Source organism: Micromesistius poutassou (assembly GCF_964030765.1).
Source record: "Micromesistius poutassou genome assembly, chromosome: 21".
In the NCBI taxonomy this organism is placed as follows: Eukaryota; Metazoa; Chordata; class Actinopteri; order Gadiformes; family Gadidae; genus Micromesistius; species Micromesistius poutassou.
The window spans coordinates 8,458,172-8,481,947 of NC_140291.1; the positions used below are offsets into that span (position 1 = coordinate 8,458,172).

Below are 23,776 nucleotides of genomic sequence, written 5' to 3' on the forward strand. Positions count from 1 at the left end.
CAAGGAGGAGAGAATGGGGGGGAGTCAGGGGAGAGATCACTAGAAGAAGAGGAGAGAGGTTGGTAAGAAAATAAGAGAGATGCAAGAGGCGGGAAATGGTCTAGAGGAGAGGAGGGTAAAGCAAGGAGGGGAGGGCAGGGTGTGTCTGCTGGGGTGTCATATTGGGGGTGTTTTTGTGTGTCAATATTTGACGTCGAGAAGGCATCCAGATACAACTCAGCCAGGTTTTTGTTTTTGTTCTCTCTCTCTCTCTCTCTCTCTCTCTCTGCACATTCAGTCAGATGTGCAGCTATTTATCTGTCTATGGTGCTTGTGTGATGTACGTATTTGTTTCTGCATCACTCGTCTCTGCACCACACACTTCCAAACTGTTGCTTCTCAGCACTATTCAGTATATGTATCACTTCTTCACATACAATGCATTCAAGGGTTAAAGAGACGGGTATAAACACAATCGAGAATCCAAATGGTTCAGGGTTAAAATCCTATTGCAGTAGGAGTGCAGACTTGTTGCTGACAGCAGCGGGGACAACAGGATGGAAAATAAAAATAAAAAAAATCTGATGAATAAAGATGAAATGTCAACCCCGGGTTTTATGCAGGCTCAGGCTTTGGCTGAAAGACCCGAAGAAATGTAAAATAAGGCCAAAAAATGATCTAAACAAATCCACAAATGAAGCTTCACTACTATGAACCGGGTATTGAGAAGCTTCTATAATGTCCAACTGTCCTGTGCTCTGAGTCTGTAGTAAAGGCCTATTGGAGGAGGAGGGAGAGCTCTGTTGCTATTGGCTCTTGTCTGACGTCTAATGAACTCACTGTTGGGCGGCTCGGGTCTACAGAGAGAAACGAAGAAAACAAACACACACACTCTGATACTCACGCATACTGATACAGACGCGCTGAGAGATTGACATTTAATCTCTATTCATGGGCACCAGATGCACAAACGTGTGCACCTGTGAACGTGCACAGACTCACTCACAGCATGTGCACGGCAAGATGTCGTGCACGAAGCTCCTGCAGACACACACTCAAGACAACATGAATGCACACATACACGCAATTGCACATACAACACACACACACACACACACACACACACATATGTAGCAACACACTCACACCACCATAAGACGCTGCCTCTGTGTACCCCCCTGTTGGTGCTCCTCGTTGTCAGAAAGCCCTCAGGGCTGAACCGGAGGGGACTAACAACATGGCCGCTCCAAGGAACCCTTGGGACAGCATGCTATTCCCTCTGAAATATTCACCATCTTGTCTCGGTTTTAGCAGAAGGTGTGATGTTTGTCAGAAAAACTAATGCTTAGATTTGTGCTTGTTGTTTATTGGGATGTGTTCCACTTTATTATTATTTTTTTTACAATTGCATAAACACTAAAATCAGAAGTATCACACAATTATCAAACGATTACACTCAAGAAGCAAAACAGTGCTCAGATGTGCACCACTATAAGCACAATACACACAGTGGTTTTGTTAAAAGGTGGGTGTCGAGGGTCGAGAGTAGCCGGTGGACGCTTGTGGGACTTCTCTGTAAGCAAAGAGGAGATAGGGAAGCCACTGGTCCCAATTAGCTCCAGTGTCACTCACAAACTTCCGCAACATTGCTTTGAGCGTTTGGTTGAAGCGCTCCACCATTCCGTCAGTCTGTGGGTGGTAGGGCGTAGTTCTAATGTCCCTGATCCCTAGGGACAACAGGGAGTACACTTGCTTCATGAACCTAGAATTGAAGTTTGTGCCCTGATCCGTTATGATCTCTCTAGGGACCCTCACCCGTGAAAATAGCTGTATTAGGCTATTCGCTACCTGTCTAGACTTGGTGTTTCTCAAGGGGAAAGCCTCAGGATAGCGAGTAGCGTAGTCACATACTACCAAGATGTACCGGTGGCCAGCCCTACTCTTATCAAGGGGGCCTACAACATCCATTGCAATCCTAGTGAAGGGAACATCGATGATGGAAAGGTTGACTAGAGGTGCCTTCATGCCTCTTTTTGAACGGGAAGTGAGTTGGCAGGTTGGGCAGGATTTACAAAAAGCTACAACTTCCTGGTATACACCAGTAAAAACGGGTAGCAATCCTGTCTAGGGTTTTCTGTTGCCCCAAGTGGCCTGACCAGGGAATGTTGTGAGCTAGGTTCAATACTTCGGTAAGCAGGGGCTTAGGGACTACTAGTTGCTCTCCCTCAGCACTTATATGCACCAGCTTCCCCTCTCTCAATGCAAAGCACTCTTTTCCACCTACTGTCTCCCTAGAAACATCCTCTTCATTCTTCACTCTATTGAAATAGGTACTCAATGTAGCTTCATCTTTCTGAGCCTGTCCAAAGTCTGCAACATCCACCACTCTAATATCTAGTGGCGGTGGGGGTAGCTGTTCCTGTACTGGCGTTCCTAAAACTTTTTCCCTCCTTTTAACTGACTTGGGTTTCCTATCTTTCCCCCCTGAGGAATCTACAGGAAAGGGCAGCTCCTGCCACGAATCTGTATCAATGGAGTTAGCTTGAGTTCTAGTTAACACATAACTTCTTGCTTGGGGTAAGTGATGTTGCAATAACTCCGCTAACACAGGCACGTCCTGCCCTAGCACAACAGGGTAGGGGCATTTATCAATTATGCCGACATTCACTAAGTAGGCCTGTCCTTCAATCTCCACCTGCATGTCCGCTGTCTGGTGCTCACTCTCGTCACCGTGTATACAACGCACTTTGACGCTACCCGGTCCCACTAACCAATCTGAACCCAGACATGCTCGCTGGATAAATGTCTGGCTACTGCCTGAATCTATTAGGGCTTTCCATACTTTCCCTCTGATTCTGACGGACACCAAAGCATCCATAGAGCTAGGGGTTGCCTTAGTTGAACCATTACCTGGCGTGTAACACAATCTGGCCTCTCTAGTGGGCGCTAAAGGGCACTCAGGTTTGATATGGCCAGGCTGACCACAGTTATGACACATTATTTTAGACCTAGGCTTAATGGGCTGGTTGGACTGATGGGGCTTGCTATTGGGGCTACTAGATCTCCTGAACTCACGACCACCACCCACAGACCTACCAGACGGCTTTCTGTCGAAGTCCCGCTGGACGACTTGGGGTTGGCGGTTTGTTGCCTCTTGGTTCCCGAGCTGGTAGCCTTTTCTATGTCGGCAATAAAGGCCTCCGTCAGGTCAGCGGCTTGCTTGGAGGATTGTGGGTTGTGTTCTTTGACCCACACCCTCAGCTCCGGGTTCAGTATACGGAGAAACTGCTCCAGAACGATTGCATCTCCGATCTGCTCTTTAGTCTTCTCCGTGGGACACATCCACTTACGGTAGAGGTCAGTGAGTCTTGATTGAAGTTCCCGCGCCGTTTCATCCTCCAGGAAGTCCATGGAACAGAATCTGTGGCGATAGGCCTCTGGGTCAATTTCATACTTTGCCAAGATGGCTTGCTTTACCTTGGCATAGTCTCTGGTGTCTAGTATGTCCATAGCCACATAGGCCACACGGGCCTTACCTGACAACAGGGGGACAAGATACAGTGCCCAACTTTCCATTGGCCACTGGCTTGCGAGAGCAATCCTCTCAAACGCGGTCAAATAATGTTCGATGTCCTCGTCTTCAGTGTATGGGGTCATCTTGGGTGGACTCCATCTGAACGGTGCTGGCGTAGGGTATGGCCTTGGGGTATCCGGGAGAGGGCTGGACGACCGTGACGCAGTGTTCGGCCTGGGCACGTTGCTGGCGTTACGTGACGTCGACTGTGAAGAGCCAGGACGAGGGTTTGGCAGCGGGGCAAAGTTGGGTGGTCCCTGTACATCTTCCTCTTCTTCCGGGGACTGACGATCCAGGCTGTCGGTGTTCACCAGTGTCTGCAGCTGTTGGAACTGGTGATGCAGTGACCGACATCTCTGGTTTTGCAGCTGCGACTCCCGTTCCTGTTGTTCCTCCCTGGGTTGCTGGGCCTGGAAGAAGGACGTTATTGCGAACTCGAGCCTGGATATGCGGTCTTCTGGGGGTGCCGAGTGTGGCCTGGGCTGGGTGTCACCATCCGGAGTCGAAGAGGGCACCGAAGAGGTTGCTGGTGTTGCATCTGTGTTGGTAGCTGGTCCTATACATACTGTACCTGTATATTAAGGCTATGGAAGGATTTCCGATTTACATAGTCTGCCTCATCAGGTCCAGATGGCACCCGGATCCGCACATGGGTGCAGTCTATTGCCCCTAGAACATTAGGAAAGCCTGGAGGAGATATTAGTTAGTTATTTTGCTGAGGTATTCCAACACGACATGACTACTTTGTCATATATGAATTTGATCATCACATACCTGCAATTGAATAAAATGCTTCCTTTATACTCTGTGGTGTAAGATGGCCAGGAAAAGTGATGAATACATTCAACAACTTTTTTAGTGCAAGGCACACTCTTCTGATCTCCCTGCAGATGGTGGCTTTGGAGAGACCCTCTGCGTCACCCACAGTGTAAAGGAAAGTCCCTGATGCCAAAAAGCGCAGCGTCACACACACCGACTGAATAGTGGTGAGGGCCTGACTGTGCCGAGTACTTTTTCTTATTTGAGGCTCAAGCAAACAGGACAGGTACACAATACTGGGCCTTGTGAATCTGTACCTCTCCCACAAGTACTCATCACTAAAGGCCAGTGGGTTGGTCCAGTCCCTGAAGATCCTCTGGGCTGGTAGCTGGAATGCCTGCCTTATTATCTGCGCACCCACAGCAATTGGCTCTTCATCTATAAAAGGGCATGCCATTCTTGGAGATGTTTGTTTGCTCTAACAGGGAAATAAGTGGTGCTGCTTATATACCCTAGTCCTATTGGAAGGCCCCTCCTACCAATCAATTCAAACATTCAATTAACCTAATAAACTCACCTGAATGGAATTTATGTGGATGTGACAAAGACTTAACATTAACATTACCATGGGTTTTTGCAAGTTGTATTTAGGTTCTAGGGAAATTGTTACACATTTATTATAAAAGTAAATTGTTTGGCCTACTTTCTCTGACATAAAGGGAATTACAAAAATAATCCATCGCCAATAATTCATCGACATTACCTGGACACGAACTCCAATCTCCTTCACTTCAACCTCATACAGCCCACTGACCTAACTAATGAATATAAAAATATGAATATAAATTTCAGCACGACACACACTAATATATATATATATATATATATATATATATATATATATATAGAGAGAGAGAGAAAATATCCATGATGACAATATATAGTAATTCATTTAATTATTTCATTTGCATCATTTAATCTCAGACCCTTAGTGAAAATATACGCCGTTTGTACTTAATATATGTACATTTATGACAAAATTGTGAGGACTAGGTTTGGCGGAACCTTCTGATGGTACACTTGTTGCTGACAGATGGATTTCTCTGAAACACCGCTCAAGTTAGCCTGACAGTTAACCTGCTCCCGACCAGGTTAGTTTGGTCGGATAAATTGCCATGGTTACTTAGCGGAAATTCCCTTAAGTGACGTTCATGGAACGCAACTCTAGCTGAAAGAAGCCAGGCTAAGCAAAATAAGCCCGGCTTTGCGTTTAGCTTGGTTGATGGAATACCCCCCAGTATAGCACTAATATTTTTGATGGCAAATGTGGGGGGGTCGAAATGACTTTTTTTCAAGGGTGGGGGGGACGTGTCCCCCCCCAATTATATTATGGTGACTCCCATGCACACTGCTGTGATAAACCCAAAAGTGTTTTATTTCTCTCAAAAGGCACTCGATACAGCTGCTTCGTTGCCATTTGATGCCTTTTCAGGACTTGTATGGTTGATATAGAGACCTGATCGGTATTCTGGAAAATTGCATTGTCATTGACAATACTAGCCTGAATTTCTCTAAGCCTGATTGCATTGTTCGCCAAAACCAGGTTTACGATTTCCCTCTCTTGCAGGTCTGTGAATATGCGACGCCTTCCCCCATGTTGTTGTCTACCCTCAATCCTGTGTAGAAAAACAACAACCTACTACAGTATACAATAATGTAATTCCACAGCAGAGGATAACAAGTGCTGATATAGGGCATAAAATGCAAATAGTGCATAATAAAATTTCCCTCAGGAGGAATACGTAAAGTATCTAGCTATCTTTATCTATCTACATGTAAAATATTATAACAATATATAACAGTACTCTAAGCAGTTGATTACTGAAACACAGATGTTTTTGATATGACAGCTTTACCTGTTTTGAAGTCGAAATTACCTTATCACACTTGCCACAGTGAATCGGCTGAGATTTGGCTGGACTCCAGCCTCCTTCATAGTCAGGCCGTGGTTGATCAACCACGGTCAACCACCCTTCTTCGACCACCTCCTAAATTTCTGCCATGGCCTCCGTGGCCTCTTCCTCTTCCCCCTCTCATTCTGGCTCTCGCTCTTCCTCTGACTTGAGCCATTGTGGTTAAAGACAGATGAACTCACCTGCTGCTTTTTATAGTGCTCCTAAACCTGATTGGTGTGTTAATCAAGCAAACAAGTGTTTGCAAACCTGAGGGGTATTCCATCAAAGTCGCTAATGAAAGCGGCGCTTAGTTGATTAAGCCCAGTTAGAACTAGCAGCAGCTTCCACTTGAGGCTAAAGCCGTTCCATCAATGCAGGTCAGCCGCACCTTGTTCAGGTTAGTTCAAACCAGGCTTACGTTATTGTGGATTACGCATGTTCACGAGATATGCAACCAGCCCAGAACCGTGAATGTCGAATCATGGATCAAATGTCCGAAAAGGACCGAGCGGAATCTTTTCCAGCGGTAAACAGAAGCTGCTTGTGGAGGTCTATGAGGAGTACAAGCATATAATAACTCAAAAAGGGAACACCGTAACCATTAATAAAAACAGGGAGGCTGCCTGGCAAAAAAATCTCTGATCTGTTGAATGCATAAGTAGTATTAAGTGTAACATATTTTAATTTAATATTGACCATAGATTTGAAATCAGGGAGATAGTCTCGAGTTAACGTGTTGGACTTGCTCCCGGTCGTCCGGGGTTCAATCCCCACGCAATTAGTAATATAGGTAGGATTACTGGAGAAATCAAATAACTTTTCATGCCGTTTATTTTCCATTTCTTTGAATATTCTAAATTGACTAACCATAGTATTTATCTCAACAGAAGTGGTCTTGGCTGCCTGCCGAGAAACTCACCTGAATGGGCTTTATGTGGCTGACAATTTCCCATGCAGCAGTGTCTTTGTCATTGTGACAAAGGCTTCACTATCAGTAACATTAATATTAACATTAACTTTACCATGAGTTTTTGCAAATTATATTTGGGTTCTAGGGAAATTGTCAGACATATTTCTTATATAAAAAGTTAGGTCTACTTTCTCTGACATAAAGGGAATTACAAAATTAAGCCAACGACAATAATTCTATGATGTAATCTGGCACAAACTCGGGTCGCACATTTCACAGGTCAAGTGCTAGACCATTCACCCAACTGCTGGTGCTGATTTCAATATCGGAATAATGTGATAATTTCAATATATATAATATATTTTTATACAAATACATAGATTTGTATAAAAATGTGTTGAGAAAATATCCACAATAACAATAGATAGTAATTGATTTAATTATTTCATTTGCATAATTTAATCTTAGACCCTTATTGAAAATATACGCTGTTTGTACTTCATATATGTACATTTATGACAAAATCGTGAGGACTAGGCTTGGCAGAACCTTCTGATGGTACACTTGCTGACAGATGGACTTCTCTGAAACACCGCTCAAGTTAGCCTGACAGTACTACCGACCCGGTAAGTTTGGTCGGATAAGTTGGCATGGTTACTTAGCGGAGATTCACTTAAGTCACGTTCATGGAACGCAACTCTAGCTGAAAGAAGCGAGGCTAAGCGAAATAAGCCTGGCTTTGCGTTTAGCTTGGTTGATGGAATACCCCTCAGACCAATGCTTATACCCTGTTTGTATTATTTTCTGACCCATTGTGCAGGTAACCAATAAGTTATTTTAGTTCTATGTCTTGTGTATGTTTTAGAATCTTCCTCGTGGTGTTGCTAGCATTCTCAACCTCGAATGTCTAGCTGGTCACGTAATTATATCGTTTTACATGCAATACCGTTGGTCACCACATGAGTGGAGAGTTCACCTGTTTATGAGTGTTGTTCAGGGCGACTAACAATTAAAATGGATGTAGTTTTCTTCTTTGTATGCTGTATGTCAGATTACCATAGATATTGTATATATTGTTTGTTTACTAGTTTGTATAACACACCATGGTGTAAGAGCAGAAAAGACGGTATAGGTTTTACGGTTTTTGCCAATTGCTTAAACACTATAGACACATGCTGACCAAAGTAACAGACCAAAGTAACACAACTTGAAGTTTCACTTGCTCCTTTCTGCAACACACTTGCTCCTGCACTCCACACACTATTTCATACATAAGACACTTCGTTCAAAAATTTAATCTCAGCGTACCATTGGGAAAACACATCTATTCAAAATGCAAAACACATTGGGTAATTGAAAATACTTAGATACACACATGAAAACTCTTAGTTACAAAACTGAAAACCAATCAGCCAGCTTCAAAAAGGCCTGAGTTAAGCCATTTTGAGAACTTTGCAAGAATGGATGCAGGGAGAGCAAGAGGCAGAGGTAGAGGAAGAAGAGGACAGAGACATAGAGGAGGACGTGGTGGAAGTGGCCATGCACAGACCATTATTTCCAATGACATAAGAGCAACTTTGGTGGACCATGTCATAAACCATGGCCTGACTATGAGGGAAGCTGGCCATCCTAATCTAAGCTGTTTCACAGTTTCATCCATAATAAGGATATTCCGACTGGAAAACAGGTATGTCTTCAACTCTTTACTTTCTACTCTACTCAGACTGTATGTAGAGCATTTACAGTACTGTAAGATATCTCATTACCATATAACATGTACTGTATTGCAGGGTGGCTAATGCTCCTTTTGGAACAAATGTGGTAGTTTTGTGACATACTGTGATTGCATACATTGAGATGTTTCAGTACTGTGTATGGTATCTACATAAAAGTACAGTATATACAGTACTGTAAAAAAAGAAAAACCAATACAGTAACGCTGCACGTCCTGGGGCAGCGTGGGGGAAATATCTCCTAAGTCTTCGAGGGCTTCTGCACCATCATGCAAAAATAGGTCCCTACAAAACCCAACATATCATCACATTTCTAGATGCACTTTATGATGCAGCTGTACAGGACAGATCAGAGCAGCCCAGGTTTGTTGTTGTCTGGGATAATGTTAGTTTCCATCGGGCTGTTCTGGTCCGGACTTGATTCACCAACCATAATCAATTTGAAGTCGTATACTTGCCCCCTTATTCGCCATTTCTAAACCCTATCGAATATTTTTTTTCCACTTGGAGGTGGCACGTATATGACCACCAACCAGAGACATTGAGGTAAGGTCCGAAATCACTTGAGGTCCGAAATCACTTGAGGTGGAGGCCCAGCTACAGGTAGAGGTAGAGTTTGAGGAAGAGGAAGAGGAAGACCTGAAGCAGGAGGAGAATGTGCTCGAAGAAGAAGAGGACCAAATCTCTCTCTCTCTCTCTTTCTCTGTCTCTCTCTCTCTCTCGCTCTCTCTTTTCCTCTGGCTGACCTTTGGTGGGAGGCAGGTAGGCAAACTCATGCACATTGTCTGTTTTACAGTCTTGCACACAAACACATGCACACAGGTGCACAACACATATTGTATGGACGCAAGCACTTTGGGAATAGGTGTGCTGTGGGTTAACCCCTGCCATATAAATACCATACACACAGTACAGGGATGCACACACATGGACGCAGGCACACACACACACACACACACACACACAAATGCTTGCACACACACACTTAGACACACAGCTACACACATGCACACATTGGTCAGTGCACTCACGCACACACACACACACACACACATGCATGTTTGCACACAACTAAACACATGTGCACACCTACACACCTACACACAGATCTACACACCAACTTGCATGCACACAGAACCAACATTTATCAAATGAAATTCACCCAACACTAGTCAACCATTTCCTGAACCATGGATTGAAGCTGGGGGGGGGGCTGGACTACGAGTTCAGCCAAATCTTAGTAGATATACAGTGGCATCTCTCATAAGGACGTTTAGACGGCTGTGTACTTCATAAACAGTACTCTAATCACTGAGAAGTAGAATTGTTAAAAGCGTTTAAGGTAAGCAACAGCAGTGTGTAACTGATTCCAACTGAATTAAGTCATTTTAAGCGTGTGTTTTTCAAATAGTGACAAAATATGGTTTTGATAAATTTGTGTATAGTTTTGACAAGTGTTTCATTTTGCAAAGGTTCTGAGGTGTTCTGCTGATTGTGTGTCTGGTTGTGCTAATTGTGTGTAGTGTTTTGAAAAAATGGGCCCTGTTCTGAAAATATTAAGCAAATGAAAAAAACTGTAAACATACAGTAGTTAGATGACCTAAAAAACATGATTTGAGTCCTATCATTCAACTCTGCTGTGAAACGCACTTCATAACCAACCAATCAGAGGCCCGGAATATGGACTCAAATGTGTTTGCTCATGTATGACCTTTCTGGATTCCACCAGAAACCAAAGGACTTTTCTTCCACTGTCTTCTTCCATCCACATTTATTGTTGTTTCATGATGTTTATCGTGTTTGGGTTGGTTCAAGAATATGGAATTTCTGTGCAAGTAAATGTTATACAAATCTCGCTGTCTCCTGGAGGATGACAGGGCTAAGGGCTGCATTTGAAAGACAACCTCAGCTTGAAACCCTTGAATCCAGCTCAAGGGCATTCCTGAGGTTGACTAGGATACATAAGACCTATTAAATCTGAGTCTGACGGTCTAATTAATATCAGCGCCCGTCTACGGAGAGCCTTGGCACTCTCTATTGAGCCCCAATGTATCGAACTTGGCTGCAGTTCCATTATAATTCCACTGGGGGTGATCAAATGAGTGCAGATTGAATGAGGGTCTATGGGGCTAGACGGCTAAATGTATCTCTTTCACCTGCTTGTCGTTGAAATATCGCAGATTGTATTGTAGATTCTGCAAGTTCAATATAGATTATAGTTCAAAAGTCGAATGAATGAGTACTTATGTCCTTTCGATTTATTACAGTTTGGGCCGTTGTTGGCCGTACACGCTAGCATTCTGCTAATGAATGCTGATTGGTCAGGGACGGACTTGTGACTGATTACGACCAGAGACCCCTCTTGATGGCATCTGAAGCAGTAGAATCAGAAACATTATCTTAAGGAGTTAATTGTTATATATTATATGTATATATATTATATATATTATATATGCGGAAGTGCCACAGTGACTCAGAACTTGCAGTAAAGCAGGACCTCTGGCAGTGATGTCATCATCTTTTTGAACAGATTTTTAGAACAGTTAAGTGAACTTAAAAAATGCAATATTCCCCCCCCCCCCCCCCCCCTTTGAATGTGATTCTCAAATTACTCGACAAAAAATGACACCCTGAGAAAAGTGGAATTTGAGGGTGAAACCCTGTCGACTCCCATTCATTCTGCACTCACTGGCGAGCGCCCTCGCATGGACAGAGATGTCAGTTCAGAAACCAGAAGTCACCAGAGAGTGCCAGTTCTCTTCATATTAGACATTCACTGTTAATGTCCAAATTAATTTACCAATTTACCAACAGAGAAGAGGTAGATGGGCTGGGGCACTGGGCATATCAAGAATTAGCATATCCATAAATCTGAAAATAAATCGCCTCCTCAAAACGCAGAGCCAAGGCTCTCATCTGTCGCCGTGTTGATCCGCTTCAGAAGACGATCCTGATGCTGTGGTGCATACTGATGTCTTCAAATCGTTTCCCATCCAACCACCGCACATCTCACGGGCTCAGCAGCCTAAGTCACCTTCTAGACTCAGAGACGTGACAGATCTATTTCTGACAGCGGAAAGAAAACGAATATCACACAGAAGAAAAGGGAACAAGCACATATGTAGACAAGCACAGTGAGAAAATAAAAAATTCCCCGGGGAGAGAAAGTGCATTATGTCACCCGAAACGCCTACGAGCACCTCCTCAACGCTTCATTTATTTCTGCTGAAATACGACAGAGCCCTCACGGATCGTCTCTGGGAGCACGGACATCGACTGGAGCTGGATCCACAAACAACCAAACCTTTCTTCCCCTATAGTGACCTCTCCATCACTCCAACCCTCACCATAATGGTGCATTCTTAAGGGATATCTCACACACACACACACACACACACACACACACACACACACACACACACACACACACACACACACACACACACACACACAACGACATCACACACCACCATCACACACCGGCATCACCCCCACCGAGAGCGGGTGGCAACATAATTGCTTTTACATCTCTCTCTTGGTGTACCAGTTGACCCCCCCCCCCCCCCCCACCTCATCATCCATCCCGCCCTCATCATCCACCCCGCCCTCATCATCCACCCCGCCCCTCCTGTTGACGCACCGACGTGAGCGCGTGCGGCGTCCCACATGGCAGCGTCTGACGGACATTCCGGCTCTTTAATGCGCTCATGGGGCCTCGTCGATTCTACATGCTCCCATGCGCGTGTTTGGGGGGTGTGCACGCTGACGTCCCCCGCCCTGCGGCCCCAGGGAGGCGGAGGACCCACGTCATGGTGGGCCTTTAGGTAAAACACACCAGAGAAGAAGTAATGGACTCTCCAGACAATGCGATAGTGTGTTACAGATAAGGGGTTTGTGTGTGTGTGTGTGTGTGTGTGTGTGTGTGTGTGTATATATGTGTGTGTGTGTGTGTGTGTGTGTGTGTGTGTGAGTGAGTGAGAGAGAGAGAAGGAGAAATGGAAGAGCGAGATAGGGGAAATAGGACATAGAGGGAGGAGAGAGAAACATCTAAGAACGACTCTCATATATTTGTGTTAGTATTGATAAGGTTGCTGCTGCTGGAACAGGTGAGCTCACATATAATAATATAAAAATATAACAATATAGTTAGATCGTTTGATAATTTTGGAGTGAAACCACATTTCTGTTGCGGTGGCAACAGTGGCCATTTTTAAGCGGATAGAAAGGAACTAATGCGTCCCACTGAGGGCCTCGATTGGGCCCCTATTTACATGTACATCAGTGGGTTTTGGGTTTTCTAGGAAAACATCTCAAGATACCGGCTATGTTTTCTCTGGAAATCTAACTTTAATGCCTTAATGCCTTTGCCTCTTTCTCTCTCTCCTCCCTCTCTCTCCCCCCCCCCCCCCCCCCCCCCTCTCTCTCACTCGCCCCTCATTTGTTCTTAACCCTCTATGTCATTGCTTCTTTCTTATTTCGCTGCTGTCAACTCCTTTATTCCATCTTTCCCTCAGTCTTCTCTGTAGTCTCTCTCTTTCACTCTCTCAGGCTGCAGTATCGATTCTCACCGCAGGGCTGAATGGGGGCGCCCTTTCTCCACCACTGCGCCTCTCAGTGAGTCGCCGTTCGTTCCTCCAGTTGAACTCGGGGCCACCAGGTCGCTCATTCACGTGAAATAATCCACACCGGCCCCTCGACACGGATGTCAGTTCAAAGCAAAACTGCCGCTTCTTTATTAGCATATTTACATTTATAATGAAACACAAGTGAGAAACAAGTGGTTGTTCGGCCTCCGCCAACCTGTGATCAGGGGGGCGTGTGTGTGTGGGGGGCGCCCGGTGCTAAAGGGGTGGGGGGCGGGGGGGGCTGTCCGCCGCCCGGTACTTAAGGAGGCTGTCAGCCTCCTGGTCCGCTTGCACACCGCCGCCTCCATTAATTTCAATGAGGGAAGGGCGGCAGAGGGGAGGCGTTTACATCCGCGGCGGTTGGACCAGGAAGCGGTTGCCGCCCACGGGGGTCTGTCCGCCGCCCGGTGCTGACGGTGGGGGGCTGTCCGGCCGCCCGGTGCTGAATCCTCCCACGCGATACACATAGACTTATCCAAACAATTAAAAGGCATTTCTGAATCCTATTCATTCGAAAGAAATATCCTTTAATTGTAAGATTAAGACTATTAAACCGTAGATGGTCCTCTGGAGATAGAAGGTTCAGGTTCTTCAGAGCTCCTCCTGTAACACCCTTAACATGAAACTGCATAAGTTGGCGCGCGCACACACACACACACACACACACACACACACACACACACACACACACACACACACACACACACACACACACACACACACACACACACACACGACAAAGCTGGGGTCACATCCCCTGGCCAAACCCACCTGCTGAGCTTTCCCCTTTTCTTGAGGAGGAGTTAATCTTAAACTACACCTCTCTACCATCTCGTTGGATCAGAGCAGCGGCCAACAGCTGTTTCCTCCGCGTTATAACGCACCACGGTGTGCTCGCGGGCTATTGGGCGCAGTTCGCGGCGCGCCCTCTCCGCTCCGTTCGGTCCAGACGCTGAAACGATACCGCATTTATTCTGATGATGACAAGTTTGGTAACATGAGATACACCTCCTCAGACTAAGGTTTTAAGCATCCATCCATGGCACAGCATCGGCTACACTTTTAATAACCTAGCGCTACAATACACATTAATATAGGCCTACATTAATAAAAAAAATATATATCGTCACCGCGGTTTGAAGATTGGTTATAAACCAGGTGATCATCTCTTGATTATATTCTTAAACACACCGCTCGCTTCTTGTCACGTATGCCAGAAAAAAAGGTAAAAAAGCGTAAAATTTCAAAAGTCCATCCCGCGCGTCACGAGCAGGGGCGCGATCCCTTAGAAAAGCGCGAACGTCTCCCCTGGTTTGGAGTACGCATGAGCACGCGACGCGTGTCGGTGTTGCACTGCCGCGAGTTCATCCACCGTCCGCCCGGGACCGGCGCCGCGCGAGCCTCGTCCCGTCCCTCAGTCTCCCCGTGCTTTGGCTCTCCTCCGGTCCGACCTCAGAGCGCCAAATAGAGGCTCTGCAGTCACGTGGGTTGGGGAAGCGAGAGAGAGAGAGAGAGAGAGAGAGAGAGAGAGAGAGAGAGAGAGAGAGAGAGAGAGAGAGAGAGAGAGAGAGAGAGAGAGAGAGAGAGAGAGAGAGAGAGAGAGAGGTGATGCTCGGTCCTCCTCCTCAGTCAGACTCCGCGCTATCGCCGGTACAGCGGAGGAGAAGCGCTCCGCTCTGTGATCTACGTGTAATTTCCTCCCTCTGCACTTGTTCTGGATTTCTAAAACCTTCCCATCGCCCTCCAGCCTGTCGGACTTCGTCTTCTCTGGACTCGAGGATACCTGAAGCGGTTCTATCGCCTTTTACGCAGCGCGGTTTATTGTGGATCTGACCGCCGGACGCCGAGGCGCCGCGGAGGAGCGGAGATGGAGCTGCTCGTGTTGAGTCTCTCCCTTTGGATACTGCAGAGCAACACGGTGGACGCGGACTCCATCATCCACATCGGTAAGGAAGCGAGCTAGGAGATAGGTGGTCGTGTGTCGGGGGACTCGTGAGGGGCTCTGTGAGAGGCTCCGGGAGAATGAGACGCAGGGCAGCACGATTCAACTCCGCTGCGTTTTATCTGACGAGACGAGCCGCTATGCAGGCATCGATGCAGTCCTGAGATGGAAAAAAACCCCGATCAGTGAATTTAGTGGACGTGTTTGGCGTGTGGACATTAGTTTGGAGCGCTACGTCCATTGAATCTCACGCTTGATAGCTCATTGTTAGAACCCCTCATCAATGCCAGCGCAATGTTGAGCGACTGTTGCATCCTGGCTCCTATGCGTGCACACACACACACACACACACACACACACACACACACACACACACACACACACACACACACACACACACACACACACACACACACACCGTGTTGATATATACACACACGCGCGCACGCACGCACGCACACGAACACACACAGCCAATGATAATAATCGATGCTGCGCGCCGTAGAAAGTCATTGCAAAGTGTGTGACGAACGATAACTCCGATCCGTCTCAGAGAGGGAGACGCAGATCAGGCGGATTGCTGATGAACTTGCGGCAGTGCATCACAGAGTAACCCCTCATCCCGGACCCGAGAATAGTGTATTATACGAATAATATATGATATGTAATAACATAACGCCAACACAACGGGATGGAGACGGGAAACCAGCTCGACGTGGGTGTTAGGAGACAACCGTTCCTCCTCCTCCTCCTCCTCCTCCTCCTCCTCCTCCTCTCTCCCTCTCTCCCTCTCTCTCTCTCTCTCTCTCTCTCTCTCTCTCTCTCATCTATAAGGCTGAACTTTGAATTGGACGTGATCAACATGTTAATCAGCTCGGCCATAGTAAGATATGACGAACCGGACAAAAGCCAACTGTTTATTCTTTAAAAAAAAAAACACTGGCAACCGACCACATTAAAACGCAATGGGAAATAAAAGGAACCAAATGAAATATGTTGCTATGTGCTGAATATTTATATTTATTTCCAGTAACGTCCGTTTTGCTGTATAGCCAAGTCCAAGCAAACGGAATTTAATGAAGTAATGCAGCTATGGAAGTATCGCTAAAAAGACACCAATGCTCCTATCGGCTGAACGATCTTTGCACAGATTGGCCCCAGTGTGTCTACGATGCCCGAGATGATGTGATGCGGCAGCCGTAGCCTACTGCTCTGTTTGGAGAGGAGCCATCGACTTTGGAAGGCGGGGAGTGGGGGGGGAGGCGGAGTTGACAAAAATCGATTCGTTTGACCAAAAATGCTGTTTGGGCATTGCAATGGAAATTGCAAAACCATCGAAGGCAGCATTAGGCTGCCTCGGAAGAGTTAAACAAATCACACACACACAGCCACATACAAACACACACACGCACACACGAGCGTACACACACACACACACACACACACACACACACACACACACACACACACACACACACACACACACACACACAGACAGACAGACAGACAGACAGACAGACAGACAGACAGACAGACACAATAGCGTGATGGAGCCCCTTAACTTTACCAAAATTAATGTTGAATGAATGTTGGGCTTAGACGTAGCCGTAGCGCTTCATAATGAATGAGCTCCGGTGAGCTCGGTGCTGGATGGCAGCTGAAGAAAGGCCTGCTTGCTCTGAGATTCACTAGGGCTATTTTAGTAGCCGGTCATTGATTTCAGTAAATTAGCAAGCATGGACATACAGTTCGGCTCTGCTTAGAAGAAGAGGCGATGCCTAGTCTATGGTTCTGTTAGTCACAGGTATGGCCTTGTTGTACTTACTTGCTGGTATCGATAAAGCGAGCGATGCTGGCCCAGAGAGGAACTGAAGCAGTTGTATTTTCCATTGTCCTGTGATTATAAACCGGGTGTTCAAGGTCATCATATTGATTTTGATTTCTCTCATCATAGTTCTGCATTCCTTGCAATGTGTTGCCTATGCATGGACCAATATGGTTTGAGTCCAAGACCAAAGATTCTGTGTTCCAACACTGGTGTCCCTGGTGGTCTTGACTGTGATGGTCTTCAGTCTGGTGGTCCTGACTGTGATGGCCTTCAGTCTGGTGGTCTTGACTGTGATGGTCTTGATCATGGTGTTCTCAATCTGGTGGTCTTCAGTCCGGTGGTCTTATTTTTTTAATTTTAATTTTGTCCCCACCACTTTTAAAAATGTGCAAATCAATTGACCGTTCGCGCTGTTCAATCACAAGAGTAGTAAGCTCCGTCAAGCTTGCATTTCGCTATGGCAACCATAGACATCTTATAAGTAGACGCAGCATTGGCTGCTGTGACGCGAGAAATTCGGCCGCCATCTTGGAGTGGTGATGAGGAGCCGGCGAGCAGCCTGAATTGACAGCTGACAGGTAGCGTCTACAGAAGAAAACAAGGAAAAATAGGAATCGGGGGATTACTTTTCACAAGTACGATTTAACATTAACGTACTATTGGTTGTATTTTGTGAAAAAAATATTACCACAGAGTTGAGAAGGAGCAAAGATCTTCAATAGTACTGAAATCGTAGCTGCTAGCAAACAAGAGTATGACCATAATAGAAATGCTTGTCAATGAAATAAAAAAATTACATACTTGAAAAACATAAAGTTGAAATAAATGATGAAGATAAAGATCGTAAAAGCCAACAGGGGTAAAAGTTAGGACCACAGTCCAGATTGTGTAGGGGGGGTAATATATGTTAGCTAACTAGACAATCAGATGGACAGTGGCTATACAGTATAGCTAATCTAGCTTTCCAACCCAATTTTGTGTAGCCCACCTTCGTGAAATGTGTGGGACAAAATGTGTGATAAACAGGAAAAGGCCCTGCCACACTTACCTGACACCTGGAATGGGGTCATTTTTGGGATTATAGTTGAACTACTATGTGTTCACCCGGCTATGAACTGAGACTTGATAAATCATATTATCAATATATAACATATCTTGCCTTTTCTCTCTATAGTGTAACACTATATAGTACCATTGATACTTATTAATACTAACCATCATGAAACATATATCAATACTAACCCACTCTATATATCTCTCTCTCTTCCCCCTTACCTCACTTGTGAGGTAAACCATTACCAGTCATCAGCCATCCTTGTATTTGGCTCTCATCGCACCTGAAGTCCCATCCCTATGACATCGCCTGTTGCTGTCCCCTTGACCGGATTCCTGGCCTGCGCTGCCTAGCGATCCACTACTGCCCTATGACAATTCCTAATCCCTATGACAATTCATCCCTACACTACACTATTTGAACTTTCTGACACTAAATGGGATTCATGCATTATCATACTGGTTATGTAACCTACCTCTTTGTAACATACACCCCACGTGGCTCTAAACACCATGTTCTATTCTCTACACCTAACTAACCTATTCATTTATCATGTATACAAACCTTACTGCCCTGTAACTGACCCTAGGCAGATGGGTCAGGCCCTTGAGTCGTGGATCTGCTCGAGGTTTCTTCCTATATGTATCTCCAATTCTAGGGAGTTTTTCCTTGCCCCTGTTACTCATGGGCTCTCTCTAAATGTTCACTCTGTAAAGCGCCAATGTGTGTAATGTTTTGGCGCTTTACAAATAAAATGAATGAATTGAATTGAATGTTAACTTGTGTATAATTCCCAATTTTGATTGATATATTTGCACTTTTAATCTTGCTGGCAAATAAATTAAGTTAAAACTTAATTCCCCAGCCCCATTCGTCTTTGTAAGGAAATGTTCTATTTTTTCTCATTTTAGGCAAAGTATAAGACAATAGTTTCTTAACAGTATAATTGGAACTATGAATAAGTCGTTCAAGTAACAATATTCAAATACTAACATTGTTGGGTAAGACAGAATTTGGTTTTATTCTGAATCCAGTGAAACAGATTGGTGGTTTTAGCTGAAAAACTTTCAGGTGTTTATATATGTTTATGTTTAAGTATTTGGCAGACGCTTTTATCCAAAGCGACATACATAAAAAATACATATAAAACAATCACTGTAAACATAATAATTTAAGGGAAGAATGTAATACAAAATATCAATACAAAGTCTCAAGACAGAATAAACTCTGCTGCTGCAGCAGCAACAGATACAGTCTATAGGTCCCTAAGAGATATCTAATGTATTCATACATTGTTTATGTAGGATATACGTATATGTATATATAACCTAATCATATTGTTTCTTCAACTTAAAAATAGCTGACCGTTTTTTTCCCCTTCTCTGGGATTATATTCCCAGTTTTGATCTCGGACGTCTGGTCACTTATAGCATATAAGAATATTATATTACTCTTAAGCCAACTATAAATAATAAAACACAGCAAAACATGTGTCCTTTATCATAGCTACACGTATAACCAAAAAACGTGTGAAAATCAGTGGTATTCAGTGAGGTAAGATTAATTAAATGCGCTGACAGTTCATTGCTCCTGCCAAACGAATTACACTGAGTGGAGCGGATCACCACTCCAAGATGGCAGCCCCACGTCTCGTCAGCGCCAGTAGGCAGTAGCGGTCGATGCTGCGTCTACTTATAAGATGTCTATGATGGCGACGGCTCGAGAGGAAATCAGAGGAGAGGAAATCTTAAAAAACGGATAAGAGGTCAGGGCTTGCAAACGGTCAATTGCGATGTGACAGGCACGCGAGCACAATGACATCCTCAATAGATGAATAAGGAGGATATTATTGGATAACTAGCAGCTTGCAGTTAACTCTGAGTTAATATTATGGCGAGCTGCACAGGAAGGACGAGACGGAAGCCCAAGGTTAAGCAGTCAAATCAACTCAGGCGCCGCATACACCGCTCGGCTACGGGAGTTGTCTTTATTCACACACCCAATAACAACAGAAAACACGGCACACCTGCCCAACACGAACAGCACTCTCACTCATGGTGTCAGACTAAAAAACTAAAGTGTCCTAAAACAATTGTCCCAGGATCCTTTGCGGCACCTGGAACACGGCGACCACGCCCACGGTCGCCACAATATCAAACATCGTAAAACAAGGTAATTTGTAGGTTTCTAATGCAGGATTGCACTTACAGCGCATTTTTGATTGCTGAAAAAGGATCTGATATTGGTTCCTGCTTTTCTCTTAGACATGATGCAGGATGAATCCAGTCAAATAGCCTTGCGACTTGCGCCTTTTTTTTGTTTTTTAAATATATTTAATGTCATCGCAAGGGGGAGGGGGAGGGTAAACGTGTGCTGTCTGTACATAGCGTTACAATGGAGAAGTGGCTTAATTCATTTTCAAGACAGACAGCCAAAATTGACATTTTTATTCAGAAAATAGCCAGTCCTTTTGCTACCTGTAAAAAGCATGCTTGTGACACTGGATAACTAAATGGATATGGATATATACATCATCTAGCCTGCATGTGGAGGGCCACATAAGGTAAGAAATTGGTTTACTTAAACTTTGCTGCTGGTTTTGTTTGCTCGTGATGACCTGGTCAAAGGTTACCCACTAGTGGTGGATTTCATGATTCGTTTGAATGAATCAGTTCGCGTCGGTCAGTTCGCCAAGAAGAGTCGTTCATTCGTTCGTTTGTTCGTTCGCATTTCCGGTAGCGGTGAATCATGATTCTCAGTCACTGAGTCGGTCAGACTCGGCTCCTCCCTTGTTCTCGTTCAAATGAATCGCGAATGCACGTTCGCGAATGCCGCTCCTCCCTCGTTCTCGTTCAAACAAATCGCGAATGCACGTTCTCAGCCAAGTCGGTCAGACTCCGCTGCTCCCTCATTCTCATTCTCAAACGAATCACGATCGTGCAATGGTGCAAACGGTCATCAATCAACACAAGATTAACTAAGTTCCTTTTAGCTGAGGAGTGCTTAATGTTCGGAATCTGGATGTTGTTACCCGGCTGACTCTCGTGACTTCTCAGTCCTTAAGTATTCACCGCTAAACACAGTCAGTGAACGAACGGCGACTCGCGAGTCAGCGACTAGTGGGTGGAGCTGGGAGTTGAGTCTCGGCGAACGACGACGAACGAGAGCCGCGAATCAGGTCGGTTCGTTCGTTTTAAAGAGTCGTTCGAGCCACCACTATTACCCACGGTCCTAAGCTACAATTGTGATCTGATTCTGGTTGGTGCTCCAGCTAGTAGGCCTATGCATTGTAGATACAGATTGCAGCTACACACGGTGCGATTGCTATGCTAATGTGGTTATAGTTGTTTTGTTTGGTTGAGATATGTGACATTAGACTTGGAGCCTGGTATACTAACATAAATATGCTCTGAGTCTCGCATAACCTGTGTGATTATCCTAAACTGTAGGGGATTTTATTTGCGGGAAGTTTGCTTATATGACGTTGTAACGAGTGAAGTCTACCTTGGTCCTTCGCGAGTGTTTACTACTTTACTGGTGGGGATTTGGCAGATGAAATTCTCCTCTGGGCGCTCATTTATTTATTTCTTTTTTTAATGCATAACATAGGCTACCAGCAGCCCTTGCTCTTCTTCAAAAATCTGATGCTCAGTACCTCGTTTCATTTCGTACCCCCTTTACAGTCTGGCATTGTTTGTCTGGTAAACTTTGTTGATGTCAAGAGAAGTGTTTAATTGCCAACACTGTTCTTTGTCCTATATGATGTGTATTAGTATTACATATCCCGAGCCAATACCCTGGTGTTTCCAACGCCGTTTGCAAAACAAGCCAAAACACAAACTGTGGTTTTCAACTTTTATTGTTCGAATAGGATTTTCAGCACCTGACAATACACTGTAGAGCATGGATCCTCAAAGCCCGCACTCCGGTCCGGGTCCGGACCGGACCACAAATGTGTCCGGTCTCTGATCAAATAATACTTTCCATATGAGGACCCAAACACAGTGGCGGTTTTAGGCACGGGCGAAGTGGGCAGCTGCCGGGGGCGGCATGAGCACACAAGAAAAAAAGAAATCTGCGCATTTTCCATTATCGATAACCCCCCCCACCCCCGTCAACAACTCCGCCAGCCCATAATCGCCGCCCCCCCCCCCCCCCCCCCTAATGTGCAGCGTTGAATGGATGAATAGCTTACATAAGGGTACCCAGCACTTTTCAAACCACACTCAAGCTTATGGTTATTGTCCCCAGCACTTCTAAAAACAAACTGACGCCACTGGTCTTGATCATGGTGTTCTTGACATTGCAAATCTCAACACACCCTCACACCTCACACATCCTCTGTGACATCCTGGTTCATTCCCTCCTTCTCCCTCCTGCTCCACACCTCTTCTCTGCTCGCCCTAGCTTCAACAAGTCCGACCTGGCGGCCCGCTGGACGCTTGGGATAGGAGGAACCCGACTCCTGTAGCGTGTATCTAAAGGCATTATGCTGCTGTGAATTCCTGCAGGCCCCTACCCGCCTCTTCCTCCTCACCGGTCCCTCGGATTCTAAACGGCCCCAGGTCACAGGCAGCAGGGCTGTGTTTGGGAGGAGGTCGAGGAGGAGAGATGCTTTGATCTCCGAGAGGCCCTGGCCAACTGATAGGAATTGATTTAGGGAGGGTGTCGGGGGTGATGTAGTGAAGGGGGGGGATAAGGGGACAGTGAGGAGGAGAGGACCTGTTTATCCATTTTTTCCCGAATTTGGAAAGCACCGTGGGAATCCAATCTACTCTGTCTGGCAGCTGGAAAAGGCACAGCTGGGTCTTTGCTCTCGTCCCCGCCTAAAGAACTAATCGGATTTAAGGAGCCGCTTAGAACCTGCTTCCAGGAGAAGTCTCTTGCTTAGAGGAGAGGCTGGTTAGATTAAAGCCTACTCAGAGGAGAAGCCGTTTAGAAGCTGCTTAAAGGAGAAGCCAATTATAAGTGACCTACAAAGGAAGTTTTTCAGAGCTGCTTCGAGGAGAAGCCAATCACAACACTGACAGAGGAAGCCACTTAGCACCTGCTCCACCTGAGTGGAGAAGCTGTATCAAACCTCATTAGGGCATCCGTGGCCTACTGGTTAAAGAGTTGGACCTGTAACCGGAGGGTGGCTGGTTCGAATCCCAACTGGTAGGTAAAAATATGGACGGGGGGAGAGGTTGTGCAGCACTCTCTTACGTCCTGATCCAAGGATGAGGTTCCCTTGAGCAAAGCACCTGAAACCCTCACCTGCTCCCCAGGTGCTGCACTGCAGCTGCCTACTGCTCCAGGTGTTCACCGGCTCCCGGATGGGTCAAAAGCAGAGAAAGAATTTCCCCAAAAAAAGGGACAATAATAGGTAACTTAACTTAAAGGAAAATAATTAGAGGGGAAGCTGCTTAGACAAAAAT

The 23,776-nt window shown here is 45.4% G+C and overlaps 1 protein-coding gene across 2 annotated transcripts in view; it reads left to right on the forward strand.

Annotated features, from left to right (window-relative positions):
- Positions 1-15,402: 15,402 nt before the first annotated feature.
- The window catches only part of LOC311366589 (glutamate receptor ionotropic, delta-1-like), a gene marked incomplete at both ends in the record, with an annotated part of 424,970 nt that continues 416,596 nt past the window's right edge, over positions 15,403-23,776 (forward strand). For both annotated transcript variants that reach the window (XM_084485372.1, XM_084485371.1), the window contains one exon: positions 15,403-15,481. In XM_084485372.1, the coding sequence (XP_084341498.1) occupies positions 15,403-15,481 (79 nt within the window). The remainder of the gene's footprint in view (positions 15,482-23,776) is intronic.